The sequence below is a fragment of the Pelodiscus sinensis genome, chromosome 1 (genome assembly GCF_049634645.1).
Source record: "Pelodiscus sinensis isolate JC-2024 chromosome 1, ASM4963464v1, whole genome shotgun sequence".
Classification (NCBI taxonomy): domain Eukaryota; kingdom Metazoa; phylum Chordata; order Testudines; family Trionychidae; genus Pelodiscus; species Pelodiscus sinensis.
Window position 1 is genome coordinate 322,751,859 of NC_134711.1, and position 22,417 is coordinate 322,774,275.

Here is a 22,417-nt window from a genome sequence, read left to right on the forward strand (position 1 = left end):
GCATTTAAGGCTGGCCGGAACCAGGTGCGGCATGGCATCAGGTCAGGAGCTACTTTGTGTGGTTTCTGCCTGAGGCTATCTGAGGCCTGTGCTAAAAGGGACCCCCACCCCAGACTGTCGGTTCTCAGCTTTTCCTGTTTGCTTGCCTAACTCAATGAGGGTATGTCTACACTACACCACTAATTCGAACTAACTTAATTCGAATTAGTTAATCCGAACTAAGCTAATTCAAACTACTGCATCTAGACCTAAAAACTAGTTCGAATTAGCATTTTGCTAATTCGAACTAGCATGTCCACTTTGAGTGGATCCTGAACCGAAGTTAAGGCTGGCTGGAACCAGTGCCGGCAGGGCCTCAGGTTAGGTCTTAGAGTGTGGAGCTGCTGCCTCTGGCTAGCCGAGGGCTGTGCTTAAAGGGACCCGACCCCCACCCCGGACAGACAGTTCTCAGGGTTCCCCGCTTGCTTGTCTAACTCGATGAGGGACAGCTAAGCAGTCCTGTCTTGGAGTGTCCTGAATGCCCACACTCGGCACATCACAGCACTTGGCCATCAGCCCGACTGCACTTGCTGCACGCTGCCATCCGGGGGGGGGGGGTCAATCGGGGGGCTGTCAGGATCCAGGAGGCCCTGCAGGAGAGCTTCCACCCCCAGGAGCCCACAGAGCCACCCCAGTCCTCCCCATCGGAGGCTCGTGCCCCATTCCTCCCTCACCTCCTTCCACTTACCCCTCCCTAGCCCCCCTTCCTGATGTAAAAAATAAAGGACACGTGTGTTCAAAAATAGAATCTCTGTTTATTTAAAAAAACTGGGGAGGGAGGGGTTAACCTCTGGGGAGACTGGGAAAAGGAGGTGGGAGAGGGGAAGAGAGAGGGTGGGAGAGGGAAACCTGGGAGGAGGGAGCTGGAAGGGGGAAGCCAGGGGAAGAAGGAGGAGAAGAAGTATAAAACTATGGTACGCCATATCTTCAGTACAGTGTACAGACATTGTCACCTCACCTCAAAAAAGGTGTTTTGGCCTTGGAAAAGGTTCAGAAAAGGGCATCTAAAATGATCAGGGGTTTGGAACAGGTCCCATATGAAGAGAGGCTAAAGAGACTGGGACTTCTCAGCTTAGAAAAGAGGAGACTGAGGGGGGATATGATAAAGGTCTATAAAAGCATGAGTGGTGTGGAGAGGGTGCATAAAGAAAAGTTCTTCATTAGTTCCCATAATATAAGAACTAGAGGACACCAAATGATATGAATAAGTAGCAGGCTTCAAACTAATAAGCGAAAGTTCTTCTTCACAAAGCAAATAGTCAACCTGTGGAACTCCTTCCCAAAGGAGGCTGTGAAGGCTAGAACTAGAACAGGGTATGTCTACACTACAGCGCTAATTCGAACTAACTTAGTTCGAATTAGTTAATTCGAACTAAGCTAATTCGAACTAACGGATCCAGACTAAAAAACTAGTTCGAATTAGCGTTTTGCTAATTCGAACTAGCATGTCCACATTAAGTGGACCCTGAACCGGGGTTAAGGATGGCCGGAAGCAGTGCCAACAGGGCATCAGATGAGGACTTAGAGTGTGGAGCTGCTGCCTCAGGCTAGCCGAGGGCTGTGCTTAAAGGGTCCCGACCCCCACCCCGGACAGACAGTTCTCAGAGGTACCCCGCTTGCAAAGCAGTCCTGGCTCGGAGTGCCCTGAGTGCCTACACTGGGCTCATCACAGCACTCGGCCATCAGACCGGCTGCACTTGCCGCAGGCTGCCATCTGGGGAGAGGGGGCAATTGGGGGGCTGCAGGAGAGCTTCCACCCCCAGAAACCCACAAAGCCAGCCCAGTCCTCTCCATCGGGGGCTCGTACCCCATTCCTCCCTCACCTCCTTCCACTTACCCTTCCCTAGCCCCACTTCCTGATGTACAAAATAAAGAAAACGTGTGGTCAAAAATAGAATCTCTCTTTATTGAACAAAACTGGGGGAGACTGGGAAAAGGAGGTGGGAGAGGGGAAGAGAGAGGGTGGGAGAGGGGAGGGCAACTAAAATGATCAGAGGTTTGGAAGAGGTCCCATATGAAGAGAGGCTAAAGAGACTGGGACTTTTCAGTTTAGAAAAGAGGAAACTGGATAGGATAGAGATCTATAAAAGCATGAGTGGGGTGGAGAGGGTGCATCAAGAAAAGTTCTTCATTAGTTCCCATAATAGAAGGACTAGAGGACACCAAAGGAAAGGAATGGGTAGCAGGCTTCAAACTAGTAACAGAAAGTTGTTCTTCACAAAGCAAAGAGTCAACCTGTGGAACTCCTTGCTGCAGGAGGCTGTGAAGGCTAGAACTAGAACAGAGTTTAAAGAGAAGTGATGGAGGTTGGGTCCATGGAGTGGTATTAGCCAGTGGGTAGGAGTGGTGTCCCTGCCCAAAGTTTGTGGAAGGCTGGAGAGGGATGGCATGAGACAAATGGCTTGGTCATTGTCTTCGGTCCATCCCCTCCAGGGTAGCTGATGTTGGCCGCTGTCAGCAGACAGGCTACTGGGCTGGCTGGACCTTTGGTTTGACCCAGTACAGCCGATCATATGTTCTTATGTACTAAGCTTAGGGTTGGGGGTCTCACTGGACCAACTTGATTTTCATGCAAACCTGCTCCTGGGTTCACATGTGGCCTTTGGTGGCCAGGCTGGCAGCTATCCTGTCCTAGACAGCCACTTTCCTGTGCCTAGTGTGGAGATTGTGGATGTTGGAGGCCTCCCTCCCCAAACCAGGATGAAGTCCACAATCTCCGCTCTAGACCAGGCAGGCACCCGCCTCTTGCAGCCCTGGGCAAGCTCCTGGGAGCCATCAGCCTGGTCCTGGGAAGAGATGGAAGGCTGGGTGGCAGCGGGTGGCTGGCTCATGCCGTGCCAGGTGCAAGGTCTGCTGGCTGGGTGCCTGCAGGCTTGCACCTGGCACGGTCACCGTAGCCAGACCGTGGCCTTTTAAGGACTCCGGGGCTGGGAGGGGGGCGGAAGAGTTTCCCTGGCTTGGCCCAGCCACCAGGGCAAGCTGGGAAGGGCTAGCTTCCAACTAGCTACACAGCCCTTAATTTGAACTACTTAATTCGAACTAGGCATTAGTCCTCGTTGAATGAGGTTTACCTAGTTCGAATTAAGCGCTCCACTAGTTCGAATTAAGTTCGAACTAGCGGTTTGTATGTGTAGTGCCTATTAAAGTTAATTCGAACTAACGGCTGTTAGTTCGAATTAACTTTGTAGTGTAGACATACCCTGGAGGGACAGCAAAGCATTTTGTCTCCACGTTCTCTGGTTACCCGCAATCGGGACACCAAAGCACTCTGCTGCATGGAGCCAGAGATGCCCCTGACTATTCTGGTGCTTCTCTTGGGCGTGTTGCTGTGAGCCTGGCTGCACTTTCTGCAGGCTGCCATCCGGAAGGTCCATTGGGGGGCTGTCAGTATCCAGGGGGCCCTGCAGGAGAGCTTCTACCCTGAGGAGCACTAAGAGCCTCCCTGGTCTGCCCCACTGAGGGCTTGTGCCTCATTCCTCCTTTACGTCCTTCTACTTATCCCTCCCTAACCCCCCTTCCTGATATCAAATAAAATACATGTATTTTCATGAATACAGATTCTCTTTATTTAACAAAACTGGGGGTGGGGGAATGAAACTCTGGTGAGATTGGGGAAAGGAGGCAGGAGAGGGGAGAAGAGAGGGTGGGAGAGGGGAGGGGGAAATCTGTGAGGAGGGAGCTGGAAGAGGGAAGCAAGGGGAAGAAGGGGGAAGGGAAGCTCAGGGCTCAGGGTTGGGGGTCTCACCAGACCAACTTGATTTTCATGCAAACCTGCTCCTGGATTCGCATGTGGCCTTTGGTGGCCAGGCTGGCAGCTATCCTGCCATAGACGGCCATGTTCCTCTGTCTAGTGTGGAGATCATGGATGTTGGGGGCATCCCCCCAAACCTGAATAAGGTCCATGATCTCCACCCTGGACCAGGAAGGCACCCGCCTTCTCCGGGCCCTGTCAGGCTCCTGGGAGCTGGCAGACTGCTCCTGGGGAGCGGTGGAGGGCTGGCTGCCAGTGTCTTGCTGGCTCATGTTTTGGGGTCACTGGGTCAGGGGCAGTGACTGTTGGCTCTGGGATGGCAGGCTTGGAGCTGGCACAGGCACTGTGGCCAGAATCAACCCCTTTAAGGGCTCCGGGTGGGGGGGAAGGGGGGAAGGGAGAAGAGTGTTTTTGGTTGAGGCTGGAGCGGCCACCAGGGCACCCTGGGGAGGCTGGAGGCCCCCTATTTCGATATAAGTGTCTACCCAGCACTTATTTCAAAATAGCTATTTTGAATTTGGCGTTATTCCTCGTGGAATGAGGTTTACCAAATTCGAAATAAGTGCTTCGCTATTTTGAATTAATTTTGAAATAGTGGTTTGGCTGTGTAGATGTTAGCAAAGTTATTTTGGAATAACGGCGGTTATTTCGAAATAGCCTTGCTGTGTAGACATACCCAAGAGAAACTAATGAATGGCATAGAGAAAGTAAATTGCCTATTCCTTTTTATCCTTTCTTATAATGCAAGAATAAGAGCGTGGCAAACCAAACCAAACCGAAAGACAGGACATTTCAAATGGACAGAAGGCAATATTTTACTGTATTCCCCACAATTAACCTGGGGAACTCACCACCATATGCAACCAACAAAGGCAGAAGTGTAGCAGAAGTCTGAAAAGGAATCGCCATTTATACAGCTAATGAGACTCCACTATTACACTAGACAGGATACAATGTTTTTCTTTAGAAGGAACATAGAGTCATGTGTTTGAAGGGATAAACTAGACACTCAGTGTTGGAGGTTATGAAGAAATTTCCTCCATGGACACATATTTTACAATTTTTTCACTGCAGAGGTTCTTGGAAACTTCCTGTGGGTTACCCGTCACTGTCAGAGATACAAGACTCAGAGGAATTACAAGACCAGAGATTTGGTCTAGTAATTCCAAGGCTTCTATTGTATCGCCAACTGAATACACCAGATGGGGGCATTGTAGTTCCATGCAAGGGAGCATGTGCTTAGACATTAAATAGCAATAGTGGACAATATTGGATTCTGGATCAGGGGGCTGTTAGCTTGGACTTGTTGATTAGATGAGAATACGAGACGACCTGGAGTTTGCATGTGGCACTTCCCATGTGTTTTGCTCTATACCCTATAAGGCTACCTCAGAAGCTGTGAGTAAAATGTGTGCACTGAAGGCTCATCCTGTAAAGGAGAAAGAGCTCTCTGCTTCTCAAGTACAGGATTTGAGTAGGTGCTGTGTGGCAGCCCTGGATACCTCTTTTAGATCAGACAGTGAAATGTTTGTACTAACTTTCCTCTAGCAACAAGACTACACCTGGGAACCAAATGGGGAACCCGTTTTCAACTGTCAGCGCCTATGGAAAATACGTCTGAACTGGCATGTGCTTCCATGTCAATTACTGACGTGTCCAGTCTGAGAGTTAGATTCGATTTTCTAGTGAGACGCCCTCTTTGCATAGAGAGCTGTCGAGTTCCTGCCCTGGGGCCTCAGCCTCACACACAGCTCTTGGCAAACAAGCGCTTCACTCTGGCCTGGTCCACGCTACAGACCGACGTCAGTATAACTCCATCGCTCAGGAGTGTGCAGCGCTGTCAGTGTAGAGAAGCCCTCAGCCAGCGTGGTACAGTTCCAAAGCTCACAGATTTCGTGGTAATTAACCATGGGGCGGAGGTGGGAGGTGGAGAGGGGGGGGAGTGGATTCCCAGTCACTTGGAAGCCTTTACATCAAGCTTGGGTGACTTTCTAAAAGCCACTCTGGTTTCACACAAGTTAATGAGTTTGAGGCACAAGGTGAAAGAGTCTGAGTTATGCCGGAGGTTTGTCTAGATTGTCAGCATGCTCTCTTCCAGCCTTGGAATGTCTGAATTCCAGCTGTTCTACATGAGGATCTATCTTCACTGCAGAGTTAACCTGGGCTGTGATTCAAGTATTGCCCATAACCCCCGTCCTGTCCACACACAAAATCCTCTCACCCGCATCTGGGGCTAGCTGGGACAGGCTTACTGCATGGGTGCTGCGGCTGCTCAGGCTGGTAACCCGTCCACTTTGGAGTGAGAACATAGGCTAAGCCCCTCAAGGACTGATACACCCTTTATACCTTTCCACAGTTCCTCCCGGCTGCCCCAAAAGAACTCCTGCCATTCATAGACTCATAGAGCAACTCAGCCAAGTGCAGTGCAATGGCCAATGGCATTTCGTAAAGCAGTGTTCTCAACCTTTTTTTATAAAGTACCCCTTTAAAAAAATTATAAATATCTCCAGTACCTACAGTTTTCAGACACACACATTTTTTTTCTACCATTGCAACACGTTTGTTTAAACAACTTAATCGTAGCCGGGAGGGCGATGAAATGCTTGGGTGTAAAAAGTACAAAACCAATAAAGCGCTGTAAAACTTCCAACAAAAATTCCATTTTCTCCAAATTTCAGTTGTGTTGACGTACCCCCCCAGACTTCTCTCGAGTACCCCTAAGGGTATCGTACCACGGGTTGAGAAACACTGGCATAGATGAGTGCAGCCCCAGAGAGGCTGAAGTAACTTGGGCAAGGCGTTGCAGTTTACTTGATCTTACAGGACCAGGCTGATCCAGGTGCTCGGACCCAAGAGCTGTTCACCCAGAACAAAACAGTCTCTGACTTCACTAGCTCCCAGAATGGCTAAAAGGCTGATGAATCTCTGGGGCTTGGTGTCCCCGGAAAGGATTTCCAAACTCCTGGATCTTCGGGCACTTTCAGTTCTGGATTTGAATTCTGGTGCCAAGCGTGTAGAAGCATCATGGGATCATAGAAACATAGGGCTGGAAGGGACTTCAGGCAGCCCCACCCCCTGTGCTCTGGTGGGAGCAAGCCTTGACCCAAGGTCACTGATGATGTTGAAAAAGGTCATGGGAATCTGTGGACCTCCCAGGAGACAAGGAGGAGGAAATAATATTAATTAATTAATAATACTAATACATAATTTTAGAGCACTTATACAGAGTGTTTTTTGGCTTAGAAAAGAGGAGACTAAAGGAGGATAGGACAGAGGTCTATAAAACCATGACTGGTATGGAGAAAGTGAATAAGGAAAAGTTATTTACTTGTTCCCATAACACAAGAACAAGGGGTCACCAAATGAAATTAATAGGTAGTAGGTTTAAAACAAATAAAAGTGTTTCTTCACGCAGCGCACAGTCAACCTGTGGAACTCTTTGCCAGAGGATGTTGTGAAGACCAGGACTTTAACAGGATTAAAAAAAGAACTAGATAAAGTCATGGAGGATAGGTCCATCGATACTTAGTAGCCAGGATGTGTAGGAATCGTGTCTCTAACCTCTGTTTGTCAGAGGCTGCAAATGGGTGACAAGAGGGATCCCTCCATGATTACCTGCTCTGTTTACTCCTTCTGGGGAATCTGACATCGGCCACTGTCGGCAGACAGGATACTGGGCTAGATGGACCTTTGGTCTGACCCAGCATGGCTGTTCTTATGTTCTGATGTTATGTTTGAAGGCTTGTTTTCCAGCACATGAAATCTTTGATTTTCCTGGAGTGGATTTTGCATCATATGACCCTTCTTCCCCATGCCAGCTTCCAGCAGTTAGTTCTGATCCACTGAGCAAAGCACATGGCAATCTGAATCCTTGGTACGTTGTTTCTGTTGGCACCTACCCATCTTGCATTGGGCCAAATGTAGCCAATCACCTCCCTGTCTAGACGCAAAACACCACCTGATCTGTGGGATGGGACCATGCGCTCAGAAACTCCTGAGCAGACACTTCTCCAAAAAGACAGGACTATGCAGCACTTTAAAGACTAACAAGATGGTTTATTAGGTGATGAGCTTTCGTGGGCCAGACCTTCTTCCTCAGATCAAATTGTGGAAAAAAATGGGCATGATCATACGGAAGTGGGACTGGTCCACAAAAGCTCATCACGTAACAAACCATCCTGATAGTCTTTAAAGTGCTGCATAGTCCTGTCTTTGTTTCAGCAAGACCAGACTAACACGGCTACATCTCTATTACTATTCTCCAAAGAAGGCGAACAGCAATAGGCTTTTATGGGAGCTGAATAGGACCATGTTTTCCAAGATTTAATTCTGGAACATGAATAATACGGTCCCAGATGACGTATCCTAAAGGGTGTGGAGTCCTACTGGCTTCGTTTGGTAAAATACATGGAGTCAGCTTTTCCATGCAGTAGTAATAATTTGATTCCAGGTAGCCACTGGAGGGTTCCCACACTTTTCAGGGACCACACCTTGGGTGGAATACTTAGCTGCTGCCATTAGTCTTGATGAAAGCCCAACTGATCCCTAGTCCCATGTCACAGCCTGCTCTGAGTTGGCTGGGCCAAAGGATTGAGGCCAAGTGGCTGGTGAGCCTGCTTTATTCTTTACTAAGAACACTGCAGCAAAGCCATGGTGCCCTAGAGCTTCACTGATGTTGCACTGTGACATGCAGGCCACTCTCGACTCCACAGCAGAAGCGGGTGGTGGGGGAGGAGGAAATGTGAATCCACCACTCTGAGACCAAGTCCCCACCATATGTCGCAAAGAAGACTCTGTTACATTTTATAAAGGGGAAGAGGAGCAGGGCGCTAGTATAGGATCCCTTGTGCAACTTTGGGTGAGTCATTTAGCCTCCCAACTCTCACTAAATTCAGTGATCGTAGACACCTACAGACCTTTGGGGATTTGGGCTTTAGGCTCTCTGTGCCTCAGTTCCCCATCTGGACAATGGGGATAGATTGGGAGTCGCTCAGACACTGCAGCAATGGTAGCCTAGCTCAATATAAGCTGAGTGGGGGTCTATGATACATAGGTATGCAAAATACCATCACAACGCTAGAAAATAAAAGAAGGTGCCAGGCAGGTGGATTCTGAAACACTTTAATTAGATTCATCAGATAGATATGGATCTCCAAATAAATAGATTAAACCAAACAAAACCCACAGATAAATACCGCTACCGAACAATCTGAAAATCCCCCAAAGCTATTTCCGGTCAGTGTACATGTCAGTGCTACCACGTACCGCCCTTGTATGCTCATAGAAGAAATGGTTCCGTTTTCCCTTTGGGAGATGCTCCCTCCTGTGAATATAGTCAGTAGATATTATGTAAGATATATGTATAGAGAGATGTATATATATTTATGCCGGCATAATAATGTGCTAAAGAGATACCTTAGTGCATTGTTTAGCTCTCAGCCCCCAACAGCTGAGAACTCCAGAGGTTACATCTTCGCAGGCTACGTTAGCAAGGAAATACTTCTTTCATTGCCATGTAAGTATAAGCCAAGAGAGGATGTCCAATCTGTGTGGCACCGAGGGCTGTGGCATTTTACCAGGGTCCCAGGTGCCACACGTCGGGCTCAGCCCCTCTGCCATTTTGAACTCAATGGGAGCTTAGCCACTGATTTCTGTAAGAGCAGGTTCTGCCCCCCAAATTGTCTATAAATTAACATGCAGTTTGAATTGCAAATAAGTACAACCACAGTGTTTGCCCCGATCAGCCTGGATCAAGGACGGGAAATTGCTGGTTGAGGGGGCCATCAGCAGGGTAAACCTGCAGTTGGTGGACTTAGTCCTCACTCAGCCGCCACCGGGAGAGTGCGGCTGAGGGCCCCGTTTTATGACACGCATCAGTTCGGGCATCTTGATAGGATGGATTTCCCTGCCCCCCCAAATCATCTCGCTTAAAGTTTCTTGGCATTTCTTAAGAAATAACAGAGCAGCAGGGACCTCCAGGTCATTGTGCCTGGGATGGGAGGGAACTGGGGATGGGAAGCAAGGGAGCCGCTTGCAAACGTGCCCAGCTGCTGTGTTTTGTTCTCTGTCCCTGTCCCATGAAGCACCCTGGCGCCCTGTCCTCTTTGTGCCCCAGGGCGTCGGTCACAAGGAAAAATCACTTCATGCCTGCCAGGCAAAGCACTGCCTCCTTCCACTTGCAAACTGGCATGCCTCTGGCTGTGAGCCCCTAGACTCTGCTGTGAGCCCCTAGACTCTGCAAGAGAGGAGGGCAGCTATGGATGGTTCCCAGTTCCCCATCTCCCAGGAGTGGGTGGAGCCGTAGCTCCCCCTGCCCAGGGCAATGGCCAACAGCTGAGCCAGCCTGGAGGGACAAAAGTAGCCTGCACTGGGAGAAAGGCTGGTCTAGTTTATTCCTCCCATGGAGCAAGGAGGAAGCAGGGACTGGACCCCCAGATTAAGGTCTTTATAGGGGCACTCTCATAATTATAGGCCTTTAAAGTAGAATATATATAAATAGATAAGGGAGACATGCCCTATTGCCTATATGCCTAATATTTAATTGAATGTTGGATTTGTATGTTGTTTGTTGACTAAAGATAGCAAATTATTAAGTTGATTTAGCAGCTTTCTTTTCTTACTTTCAAGTCAATTATGATTTTTTTTAGGCCTGAATTTTTTTGCAGGCCCTAAATATTTTCGTGGGCCCGAGGCAGCATGCCTATGTTGCCTAATGGATAATCTGGCTCTGCCCACAGAGACTCTCTTCCTCGGACTGGGTGAAAGGTGGGGCTGGGGCAGTTCGTCTCATTCGCAAACATTTGCCAGCAAGAACCTGAGACGGTGCTTTAATGGTCATTACCCACTCAGGGGTATTGTGGTTGGAAGCCACCAGTGACCACCCAGCTGCATCAGCTGTGCCTCAGAGTTTAGCCTAATGTGAGAGAGAGCAGCAGCAAGTGCTAGTGTAACCCACATAACTAGTGTGGTTCGCCAGCCCATGAAATGGCACTTAAAGCAAGAGATAAGAACAAGAGTCTCTGCAGCCTAAGTCAGACTGTAGCTGGCTTGTAGCTCAAGCTGTAGAGACTCCTGTGCTGAAGTCCCAGGTACAAATCTACCTGGTGGCAATTATACTAGCATTGGCAAATGCTGCAGGACTTTTCCAGGAGACGCTGAGCCATTTATTACTTTGGTGCACTTGGGTTCCCCCAAATTTGAAGTCAGGATCAGAACTGCCCTGCAATGGATTTGGTGAGTTGAGACATGCTCAGTAGCCTAGGAGCCTGCCTGACAGGACAGATGCAGTGCTAACTCCTGCAGCTCGCATGTGGGTGCCATAGGAAGCTGGGATTCTGTGTGTGCCTGAAAACCAGGCCACTTAGGCTATGTCTAGTTGGCAGGCTTCTTTCGGAAGAAGCTTTTCTGGAAGAGATCTTCTGGAAAAGCTTATTTGGAAAGAGAGTGTCCACACAGCAAAAGCTCAACGAAAAAGCAATGTGCTTTTTCGAAAGATGGCATCCACATTGATTGGATGCTATCTCACATTTAAGTTGTGATAACTGTGGAAGGAGTGGTCACCAGGGCATGTGTGCTTTTTCCTGGAGGCCTCTTCTTTCCAAAAAACTCCCTCTTCCACATCCACACACACAGAAAAAGGCTTTTTCCTCGTAGAAAGGTGTTTACCCTTCTGTTCATTTGACTTTCTGTTGAAAGAATGCAATAGCAGTGTTGACGTAAGTATAGTTTTACCAGAAAAACTGCAGTGTAGATGTATCCTTACTGACTACACAAGGTTTTGGGCACTCGACTTTTGGCTTCATGTTTTTGGCTTTACAGAGAGTAGCTTCCCTTCCAATTCTGGTTGGAAAACCAGATTTCAGAGCGTCCAGATAACTCCTCCTCCCTAACATTTGCCAGTGGCTGAAACTGATCCAGATATAGTAGGGCAAGAAAAAAAAATATGGAGGGTTGGAAATTTACATCTTGGACCAAATTCAAACCTGAAGTAACTCTGTTGAAGGTGGTGCAGTTACAGTAGGGATGAATTGGGCCCTTGCATTTCATGGGGATTTCTAAGCACTGTAGTTAACTTTTTTTAAGTTTTAGAGCATGATGCTCTACATCAGCATGTGGCCCTGAAAAGTAAACATAGGTGACCTGCAAAGAGAAAAAATTATCTGTTGGTTCTGCATTTTTTTTCTTTATGATGCATAAAGGAGGACTAACCATTTCTCTCCCTTAGGCTATGTCTACAGTGGCACGATCTTGAGCCAGAGCTATGCAAATGAGGCTAAGCGTGGAATATCGCCGAGCCTCATTTGCATATCTAATGAGCTGCCAATTTTGCGGAAGAGGCTCTTGCGCAAGAAGGAGCGTCTACACTGCCCCTTCTTGTGCAAGAAAAACCCTCTTGTGCAATGCTGTCATGCTGATTATTTTCAGGAATAACAACATTGCACAAGAGGGTTTTTCTTGCGCAAGAAGGGGCAGTGTAGACGCTCCTTCTTGCGCAAGAGCCTCTTCCGCACAAATAGCGGCTCATTAGATATGCAAATGAAGCTCAGCGATATTCCACACTTAGCCTCATTTGCATAGCTCTGGTGCAAGATCGCGCCAGTGTAGACATAGCCTCTGTGTTTAAAAAAAAAGCATGCTCCTTTTCCACCTTAGAAATATCAAGAATATCAAATTGTGTCATCTCTGTTTGTTGCTGGAGGCCTCCTTTGAGGAAAAAATAACTGGAATGGGAGCTTTTTTATCTATTAGGTAGAGGGTGAAGGATGTTTGAATCTTTCTCAAGAAGAATTTTTCTCCTTCCTCTTTGTTGGGCATATGAGTTAAATAGGCAGTCAGTAAATCAAAGGGAATATAAAGTTTTGTAAACAATTGGATTAATCTCTTGGGGTATGTCTAGACTACATGCCTCTGTTGTCAGAGGCATGTAAATTAGACTACCCGACATAGTCAATGAAGCTGGGATTTAAATATCCCCAGCTTCATTAAAATAAAATGGCCGCCGTGCTATGCCGGCTCAGCTGATCGTCGGCACAGCGCAGCAGTCAAGACGCAGATTGGTCGACAGGGAACGTCTTTGTCAACTGCTCCCTTATGCTTCATGAAATGAGGTTTACAGGAGCAGTCGACAAAGGTGTTCCCTGTCAACCAATCCGCGTCTTGACTGCCACACTGTGCTGATGATCAGCTGAGTCGGCAGAGTGCAGCAGCCATTTTTATTTTAATGAAGCCGGGGATATTTAAATCCCGGATTCATTGACTATGTCAGGTAGTCTAATTTACATGCTTCTGGCGACAGAGGCATGTAGTCTAGATATACCCTTGGAGTTGTCCCTATTTAGGACCCTGATTCAGCCAGGAACCTAAGCATGTCACCTAACTTTATGAATATGAATAGTTCTACTGAAGAATGTGCAACTATTCATAGGATTAATGTTTGGCCTGTACTTGAATGTCTGGCTGAATTAGGGCCTACGCTAGTCTGCAGAGGGGCTCCATCTCTTGGAGACTTGCCGTGATGATGTTATGTGGGATTATAACATCACTAGTTCTCCAGTCCTCCAAAGAGTCTTACAGCTAAAACAGTTGAAGAGCTGATATTTCTAAAGCAATAGAGTTTGTAGACAAAACAAATGCTCTGCATATTAAAAAGGAAACAATGGAGATTTTCTCTCTTAGCAGGTCTCCTTTAAGATGATAATGGTAGAAGGAACAAGTCTCCTGTGCTGTTTCACGGGTAGTCCATGATACTGGTTAGAGATACAAAGCTGGGAACCACAGCCTGTATTTTCTCTCTTCACAGTGCATGAGGTGTGTTGCCTCCCTCCTGTCGTCTTCTTTTTTTGCACATCTGAAATCTTGGATGAGTAGGAGACGAGGGTCTGACTCCCCCAACCCATCTGTTGGAACATTCCAAAGGATGTCCCTCCATGGTTGTAGCCGTGTTTCCGACGCAGATCTGTTGTCCTCGTTGCTTTAATTGCTTACGTTTTTTGTTGACAGCTGTCTTTCTTTCCTTTTATTGCTGTGCAAGTTTATTTAATAATGCAACTTTTTTCATATATATTTAATATATAAAATTTGTTTTTTTTTACAAGTTCTTTGTTTCTTTCTCTGGACTCTCTGTCATCTGAAGCCCTGATGTTTGGGCTCTGAAAATGTTCCAGTGACCTAAATGAGAACAGAAGACATATTCACTACAGATGACTCTCTGAAACTTGCCTTATTGGGAATGTAATAGTAATAAATAATTATTATTTGTATTACCATGGTGCCAGGATCCTTACTCATGGACCAAGACTCCATGTGCTAGGTGCTGTACAAACTCAGGACACTGAGGGTGCATCTACACAGCAGGGCTTAACTCAAAATAAAAAACGCAAATTGAGCTACATCAATTGTGTAGCTTATTTCGAAATTGGGAGCATCTACACAGCTCTTATTTTGAAATAGAGCCCTCCTCCTCCAACTTCCCTTACTCCTTGTACAATGAGGGTTACAGGAGTCAGAGTAAGAAGTCCTCCAGATGGACAGTATTTTGACATTATTGTGAAATAACTGCCTGCTGTGTAGACGTGGACTAAGTTATTTTCATATAACTCTAGTTATTTCGAAATAATGTTGCTGTGTCGACATACCCAAAGAGAGCGTTATCCTATACTTACAATCGCAGGATAAGACAAGAGACAGATGGGGAAGCAGAATGAAACAAAGAGACCATTGATATCACACTTCCCATCCTGAAAAATCCGAAAATACAGGACTTTGCAAAGGGTGGATTATAGAATAATACTTCACTGCAGAGTGAAATTCAGTGATCTGTTTTGCATAGGACATAGTAGGGTTATCATGATGATGCTGATGGGTCCTAAAATCTGTCAAGTTATGGACTTGATCCTGCAGTCTGTGCTCGGGCAAACCCCCAGACTTCAATGGGAGTGGTGTCTGAGTGAAGTCAAATATCTCCCGGGATCGCCTCACCTCTGACATTCAGCCATCCATGGGGCAGAGGGTGGCATTCCAAAGCCTGTGTTGGGAGAAAGGTGGCTCAGGAAAACCAGAGCTAACTCCCTGGTCTGTGCCCTGGGGTCTTTACTTATCTGTGTTAAAGTCTGTAAGGGTATGTCTACACTACCCCGCTAGTTCGAACTAGCGGGGTAATGTATGCATACCGAACGTGCAAATGAAGCCCGGGATTTGAATTTCCCGGGCTTCATTTGCATAAGCGGGGAGCCGCCATTTTTAAATCCCCGCTGGTTCGAACCCCGTGTAGCGCAGTTACACGGGGCTCGAACTAGGTAGTTCGGACTAGGATTCCTATTCCGAACTACCGGCCGCGCTACACGGGGTTCGAACCAGCAGGGATTTAAAAATGGCGGCTCCCCGCTTATGCAAATGAAGCCCGGGAAATTCAAATCCCGGGCTTCATTTGCATGTTCGGTATGCATACATTACCCCGCTAGTTCGAACTAGCGGGGTAGTGTAGACATACCCTAAGATCTCACCAGGGAGAGCTGCAGGTAGTGAGCTCACACTATTATTATTACTTCTATATTTGCATTAGCGTAGTGCCCCATCAAGTCTGACTCCATATTGATTTTCCACAGAGCGTGGGGATTTCAGAGGCTGAAACCATCCCTCCTGGGTGATGTTAGGGGTTTTCCACATCAGTTTTCCCTTATGCTTTTGAGTAGGACCTACAGTCCCAAAATAGAAAGAGACCTTAGCCCCCCTGCCCAAAAAGCTACAGGCCCGAAGCAAAGGGTTAGATAAGGGAAGAGATGGATGGAAAACCAGCACCCCAGGAGTCCTTATGGGTATGTCTACACTACCCCGCTATTTCGAAATAGCGGGGTAATGTAGGCATACCGCAATTGCAAATGAAGCCTGGGATTTGAATTTCCCGGGCTTCATTTACATAAGCATTTTAAAATCCCGGCTGGTTCGAACCCCGTGCCGCACAGCTACACGCGGCACGAACTAGGTAGTTCGAACTAGGCTTCCTAGTTCGAACTACCGTTACTCCTCGTGGAATGCGGGGATTTAAAAATGGCGGCGCCCCGCTTATGCAAATGAAGCCTGGGAAATTCAAATCCCGGGCTTCATTTGCAATTGCGGTATGCCTACATTACCCCGCTAGTTCGAACTAGCGGGGTAGTGTAGACATACCCTATGTAGTTACCTTTTTCTTCCCGTTTTAGAACAATGGAAACTATGCATGACTGTCCCAAAAACAAGATTGCTGTGCATAGACTCCTCACACCCTAGGCTGCCTAAATCCCAAGTCTCTAGATTCAAACATAGATAGCAAGCTGCTGCCCTCAAATACAACAAGAAACAGCTACATAACCCCCGTCACTAGCCCTCCAGCAGCTCCACACTCATTCCAGTTTAAACCCTTCTATGCAGTTACTCCAACCTATCCCATGACTTTGGGATGGAGGGCAGACTCAAGGCTCGGCCACTGATTTTCTCTGCGGCCTTGGTCAACTCAGTTCATATCTCAGTGCTTCTTTCTCCTATCTCTTTTAGTTCTGGCTTGTCTAACTAGACTATAAAACCTTAGGGGCAGGGACTATCTCTTAACATGCATATATACTGTGCCTAGCATAATGGAGCCATTATCTCTTTGGGGGTCTCTATGCACTATGATCATACAACTACAGGCAGTCCCCGGGTTACGTACAAGATAGGGACTGTAGGTTTGTTCTTAAGTTGAATCTGTATGTAAGTCGGAACTGGCGTCCAGATTCAGCCGCTGCTGAAACTGATCAGTTTCAACAATGGCTGAATCTGGACGCCAGTTCTGACTTACATACAGATTCAACTTAAGAACCCCAGGCATCCCCAAGTCAGCTGCTGCTGAAACTGATCAGCGGCTGATTCCAGGAAGCCCGGGGCAGGGGCTTCCTGTAGTCAGCCACTGGTCATTTTCAGCAGCTGCTGACTAGGGGACACCTGGGGCAGAGCAGCTCGGGTGCTGCTGGGTTGGTCCAGTGGCACCCAGAGCGGCGCTACGGGACCAACCGGCAGCGCCCCAGCTGCTGTACCACAGGCGTCCGGAGCAAAGCCGCGGAGCACGGGGGCAGCGGGACAGCCCAGACGCGCCGTGGCTATCCTGCTGCCCTCGGGCTCCGTGGCTTTGCTCTGCTTTGCTCCCCGTCCCCCTGGTCTGCAGACCAGGGGGACGGGGAGCAAAGCGGCGGAACACGCGGGCAGCTGACAGCCCAGACGCGTCTGGGCTGTCAGCTGGCCGCGTGCTCCGCTCTGCTTCTCCCCCCCCCCCCATGGTTTGCAGACCAGGGGGAGGGGAAGCCGAGCAGAGCAGAGCAGAGCGGCAGAACGCGCGGCCAGCTGACAGCCCAGACGCATCTGGGCTGTCAGCTGGCCGCGTGCTCCGCTGTGCTCCCCCCCCCCCTGCAGATCAGGGGGAGGGGGAGCAGAGCGGAGCACAGCAGAGCGGCGGAACGCGCGGCCAGCTGACAGCCCAGACGCGTCTGGGCTGTCAGCTGGCCGCGTGCTCCGCTCTGCTCCCCCTCCCCCTGGTCTGCAGACCAGGGGGAGGGGGAGCAGAGCGGAGCAGAGCAGAGCGGCAGAACGCGCGGCCAGCTGACAGCCCAGACACGTCTGGGCTGTCAGCTGGCTGCGCGTTCCGCCGCTCTGCTCTGCTCCGCTCTGCTCCCCCTCCCCCTGGTCTGCAGACGGGGGAGGGGGGGGGGAGCAGAGCTGGCTGCGCGTTCCGCCGCCGCTTTGCTTCCTCTCCCTGGTCTGCTCGAGACCAGGGAGAGGAAGTGCCCCGTTCGTAACTGCGGATCCGACGTAAGTCGGATCCGCGTAACTCGGGGACTGCCTGTAATCAAAATAACATGTGGCTGTCAGGAGATGTGGTTTCAACCTCCACCCAAGATTTCTGGTGTAATCTTTGGCAAATCACCCTGCCTACAAGGTTTCTCAGCCTGTGGAATGGGGATTAAATAATCCTCATCTACCTCTGAAAGGTATTGTGCAATTTAATTAGTTAGGACCAGCTCCTCAGAAGATGAAGGCAGTTTACACCAGATGAAGATCGAGCCCTTGTCAACATGGTAAATGATAGAAGCGCTAAGTATTATTGGAACTAATCATTTGTATTATGCTGGTGTTTGGAAGAACTGCACTTCTTTTTGTGTTTATGGAGCATGGAAGAAAATAGCACATTTTTCTCAAATGTATTCCTTATCAAAATCAATACAATACATTTTGGGGGTGCAATTTAACCAATTCAATATATTTTGGGGGTAAAATTTGCTAACTCTCTAGCTCCTCCTTGGAACTCTGAAATCCACATTCAGTTACCTCATTGTGATTGGTCACAAACCACAATCTTGTTGTGATTGGTCATAACTTGTGATGGGCTTTTTTCCTGGCCTCTCATTGGCTAGGGGACATTATTAAGGGCAAAAGCACACTGCATAGAAAAGATAGGAAGTATCGCCAGAAACCACCCTGGCTTCACCTGGAGATCTTGAATTATTTAAAAATCAAAAAGGACTTCTATAAAAAATGGAAATTAGGTCAAAGTAAAAATGAATATAAACAAATAGCACAAGTTTGTGTGGGCAAAATTAGAAAGGCGAAGGCACAAAATTAACTCAGTCTAATTGGAGACATAAAGGGTAACAAGAAAACATTCTACAAATATATTAGAAGTAAGATGAAGATCAAAGACAGGGTAGGCCCATTGCTCAATGAAGAGGGAAAAACAAAAATAGAAACTGTGGAAAGGTGCTTAATGACTTCTTTGTTTCCATTTTCACCAAGAAGCTTTGGTGACTGGATGCTTACAATTGTGAATGCTCGAGAAAGGAGTTAGGTTCAGAAGTTAAAATAGGCAAAGAACAAGTTACAAATTACTTAGAAAAGTTTGATACCTTTAAGTTACCAGGGCTGGATGAAATGCATCCTAGAATACTCAAGCTGATTGAGGAGCTATCGGAGCCATTAGCTATCACCTTTGAAAAGTCATGGAGGATGGCAGAGATTCCAGAAGACTGAAAAAGGACAAATATAGTGCCTCTCTATAAAGAGGGAAACAAGGACAACCCAGTAAACTACAGACCAGTCAGCTCAACTTCTGTGCCAGGAAAGATAACGGAGCAAATAATTAAGGAATCCATTTGCAAATATCTGGAAGATCATAAGGTGATAAGCAACAGAGCAAATCATGTCAGAACAATCTGATCGCTCTCTTTGATAGGATATCAACCCTTGTGGATGAGGGAGAAGCTGTGGACATGGCATACCTAGACTTTAGTAAAGCATTTGATACAGTCTCACATGACCTTCTTATCAATAACCTAGGGAAATACAATCTAAATGGGACTGCTATAAGTGGCACCTTAGAGACTAACAGTTTTATGAGGGCATAAACTATTTCCTGGTCTCTCATTGATTAAGGGATATTATTAAGGGTACAAGAGCACACTATTCCACTGGGTATGCCCTCATAAATATGTTACTCTCAAAGGGTGTGTCTAGACTACTGAGTTTTGTCGACAAAAGTGGACTTTTGTCGACAAAACTATACCAGCGTCTACACTACCGCTGAGTTCTGTCGACATAAGGTCGACAGAACTCAGCAGTTTTGTCGACGCTGGTATACCTCATTTTACGAGGCATAACACCTTCTGTCGACAGAACTCTGTCGACAGAAGGTGTTATTGCCTGTAGGGTTGCGTCTAGACTACAGGGTTCTGTCGACAAAGCAGCTTGCTTTGTTGACAGAACTCAATGTGTCTGGACGCTCTTTGTCGACAGAAGTTTTGTCAACAGATACTGTCGACAAAACTTCTGTCGACAAAACCCGGTAGTCTAGATGTACCCAAAGGCTATATCTACACTAGGGAGTTATTTTTAAATAAGTTATTTTGAAATAATAACTCCTGAAATAACTATTTTTGAAATAAGCTATTCCTCTTCACAAGCAGGAGTTATTATTTCAAAATAATAAGCCCTGTATTTCGAAATAACGGGCTTGGTAGTGTGGACATTCGCTTTGTTATTTCGAAAAAAGGGGGTTATTTCAAAATGAGTCCCCAGTGTAGGCATGCCCTAAGATGCTACAGGACTCCTAATTGTTTTTGCAGATACAGACTAACATGGCTACCCTTCTGACACTCATTCTGAGACAGTAGTTATCAATGATTCACAGGAAGGGCATAAATAGTGGGGTTTCACAAGGATCGGTTTTGGGACTGTTCAATATCTTCATCAACAATTTAGATAATGGCATAAAGAATATGCTGATAAAGTTTGTGGATGATACCAAACTGGGAAGGATTGCAAGTGTTTTGGAGCAGTGTTTCTCAACCAGTGATATGAGTACCCTTAGGGGTACTCGAGAGAAGTCTGAGGGGTACATTAACACAAAAGAAAAATTCAGTTTTCTCCAAATTCCAGTTAAGTTTTACGTTTTATTATTTTTGTACTTTTTACACCCAAAAATTTCATCACCCGCCCGGCTACGATTAAGATGTTTAAACCAATGTGTTGCAATGGTAGAAAAAAATGTGTGTGTCTGAAAACGGACGGTACAGGGGGTACTTATAATTTTTTTTTTGAAAAAAGGGGTACTTTATAAAAAAAGTTGAGAAACACTGTTCATAGAATCACAGAATAATAGAGCTGTAAGAGACCTCAGGAGGTCATCAAGTCCAGCCCTCTTCCCCAGGCAGGATCAATCCCAACTGTTTTGGAGGATAGGGTTCTAATTCAAAATGTTCTGGACAAACTGACGAAATAATCTGAGGCAAATAGGATGAATGCAAAGTACTCCACATTGGGAGAAACAATCACTTTCATACACAAAGAATGGGAAGTAACTGTCTAGGAAGGAGTACTGCAGAAAGGGATCTAGGGATCAGAGTAGACCACAAGCTACATATGAGCTAATGGTGTGACACAATTGCAAAAAAAAAAAAAAAAAAAGCAAACATAATTCTTGGATGCATTAACAGTTTAATGTCTTCTAAGCAAGACAAGAGAAGTCATTCTTCTGCTTTACTCTGTACTGATTAGGCCTCAACTGGAGTGTTGTGTCCAGTTCTGGGCACCATATTTCAGGAAAGATGTGGACAAATTGGAGAAGGTCCAGAGAAGAGCACCAAAAATGATTAAAGGTCTAGAAAACATGACCTATGAGGTTAGACTGAAAGAACTGGCTTTGTTTATTTTGGAAAAGAGAAGACTGAGGGGGGACATGGTAAGAGCTTTCAGGTACCTAAAAGGGTGTTTCAGGGAGGAGGGAGAAAAAATATTATGCTTAACAAGGATAGGACAAGAAGCAATGGGCTTAAATTGCAGCAAGGGATGTTTAGGTTGGACATTAGGAAAAACTTCCTAACTGTCAGGATGGTTAAACACTGGAATAAATTGCCCAGGGAGGTTGTGGAATCTCCATCACTAGAGATATGTAAGAGACAGTTAGACAAACACCTGTCAGGGTTGGTCTAGATCAGGGGTGGGCAATAACATGCATCAGTTCACCCTGGGCAGGTCGCAGCTGCTATATTTACTTGCCCGGCTACAGGTACCAGTGATCTCAGCTCCTGTTGACCGTGGATCACTGTTCCCAGACAATGGGAGCCGTGGGAAGTGGCACAGACTGGGACCCCCCTTCCTGTAGCTCCCATTGGCTGGGAATGGGGATCTGTGGCCAATGGGAGCAGCGATTGTTGGTACCTGAGACTGCAGGTAAATATAGCAGTGGGGGCTGGATCTGGATCCAGGCTATAGGCTGGCATTTGCCTACCTTGATCTAGATGGTGCTTAGTCCTGCTATGAGTGCAGGGGACTGGACTTGATGACCTCCCGAGGTCCCTTCCACTTCTGTGATTCTATGATTCCTACCTCACGGGAGTGCTAAGGGGATAAATATATTAAAATGATGATCTGCTCAGATGCTATGGTTGTGGGGCCATGTATCTATTTCGAATGGGTAGGACACACTGTCCCGAAGAAGTGCTGTTGTATATTGGTTCGGATGTATTTTACTGAGAAATGTCACAATAGACATTCTACCCTGTTTCAAAATCAGCCACAAAAGGTGCTGGGGTGTAGGGATGTAAATACCCATTTAAAAAGTTAATTGTTTCAATGCTATCATTGTAATCATATAACTGGTTAAGTGTGGACGGCTGGTGCAGAGCAGCTGGGATTCTGCAGCAGGGACTGCTCCAGGGAGGGTCTCCCCCAGCCGGAGTCCTGCTAGGAGGTCCGCTGCAAGCAGAGCCCTCTGATTTATTGGTTACTGGGTAAGCCCACCAATAAAGCTAATGATCACCGGGTAACCGGTTAATTTTTTACATCCCTACTGGGGAGGCTGTCTTTTGTATTACTAGTGAGTTTCTAATTCCAGTATTCTTTGAAACCTTCCTACTTCTGACGGCAGCTGATCTCAGCCCCGTTAATCCCAGGAAGGATTCTGCATCCCACCATATCTGGGAAGAATATTTTCTAGCTGAATTAGTCTCCTGTCACTAAGCAATCTCTGGCCAATGCTTTCCTAGAAATCTCAGTAACTCTAATTGATGATTGCACAATGCAGCCATTTTTTTCACACCACAATGCCTTTCAAAGCGGCACACTTGTGAA

The 22,417-nt window shown here is 46.9% G+C and overlaps 1 protein-coding gene across 3 annotated transcripts in view; it reads right to left on the reverse strand.

The window, feature by feature from the left end:
- Window positions 1-13,071: 13,071 nt before the first annotated feature.
- CHRDL2 (chordin like 2) overlaps window positions 13,072-22,417 on the reverse strand; it is a 72,538-nt gene continuing 63,192 nt past the window's right edge. For all 3 annotated transcript variants that reach the window (XM_075919601.1, XM_075919602.1, XM_075919603.1), the window contains exon 11: window positions 13,072-13,957. In XM_075919601.1, the coding sequence (XP_075775716.1) occupies window positions 13,878-13,957 (80 nt within the window). In that variant the 3' untranslated portion in view covers window positions 13,072-13,877. The remainder of the gene's footprint in view (window positions 13,958-22,417) is intronic.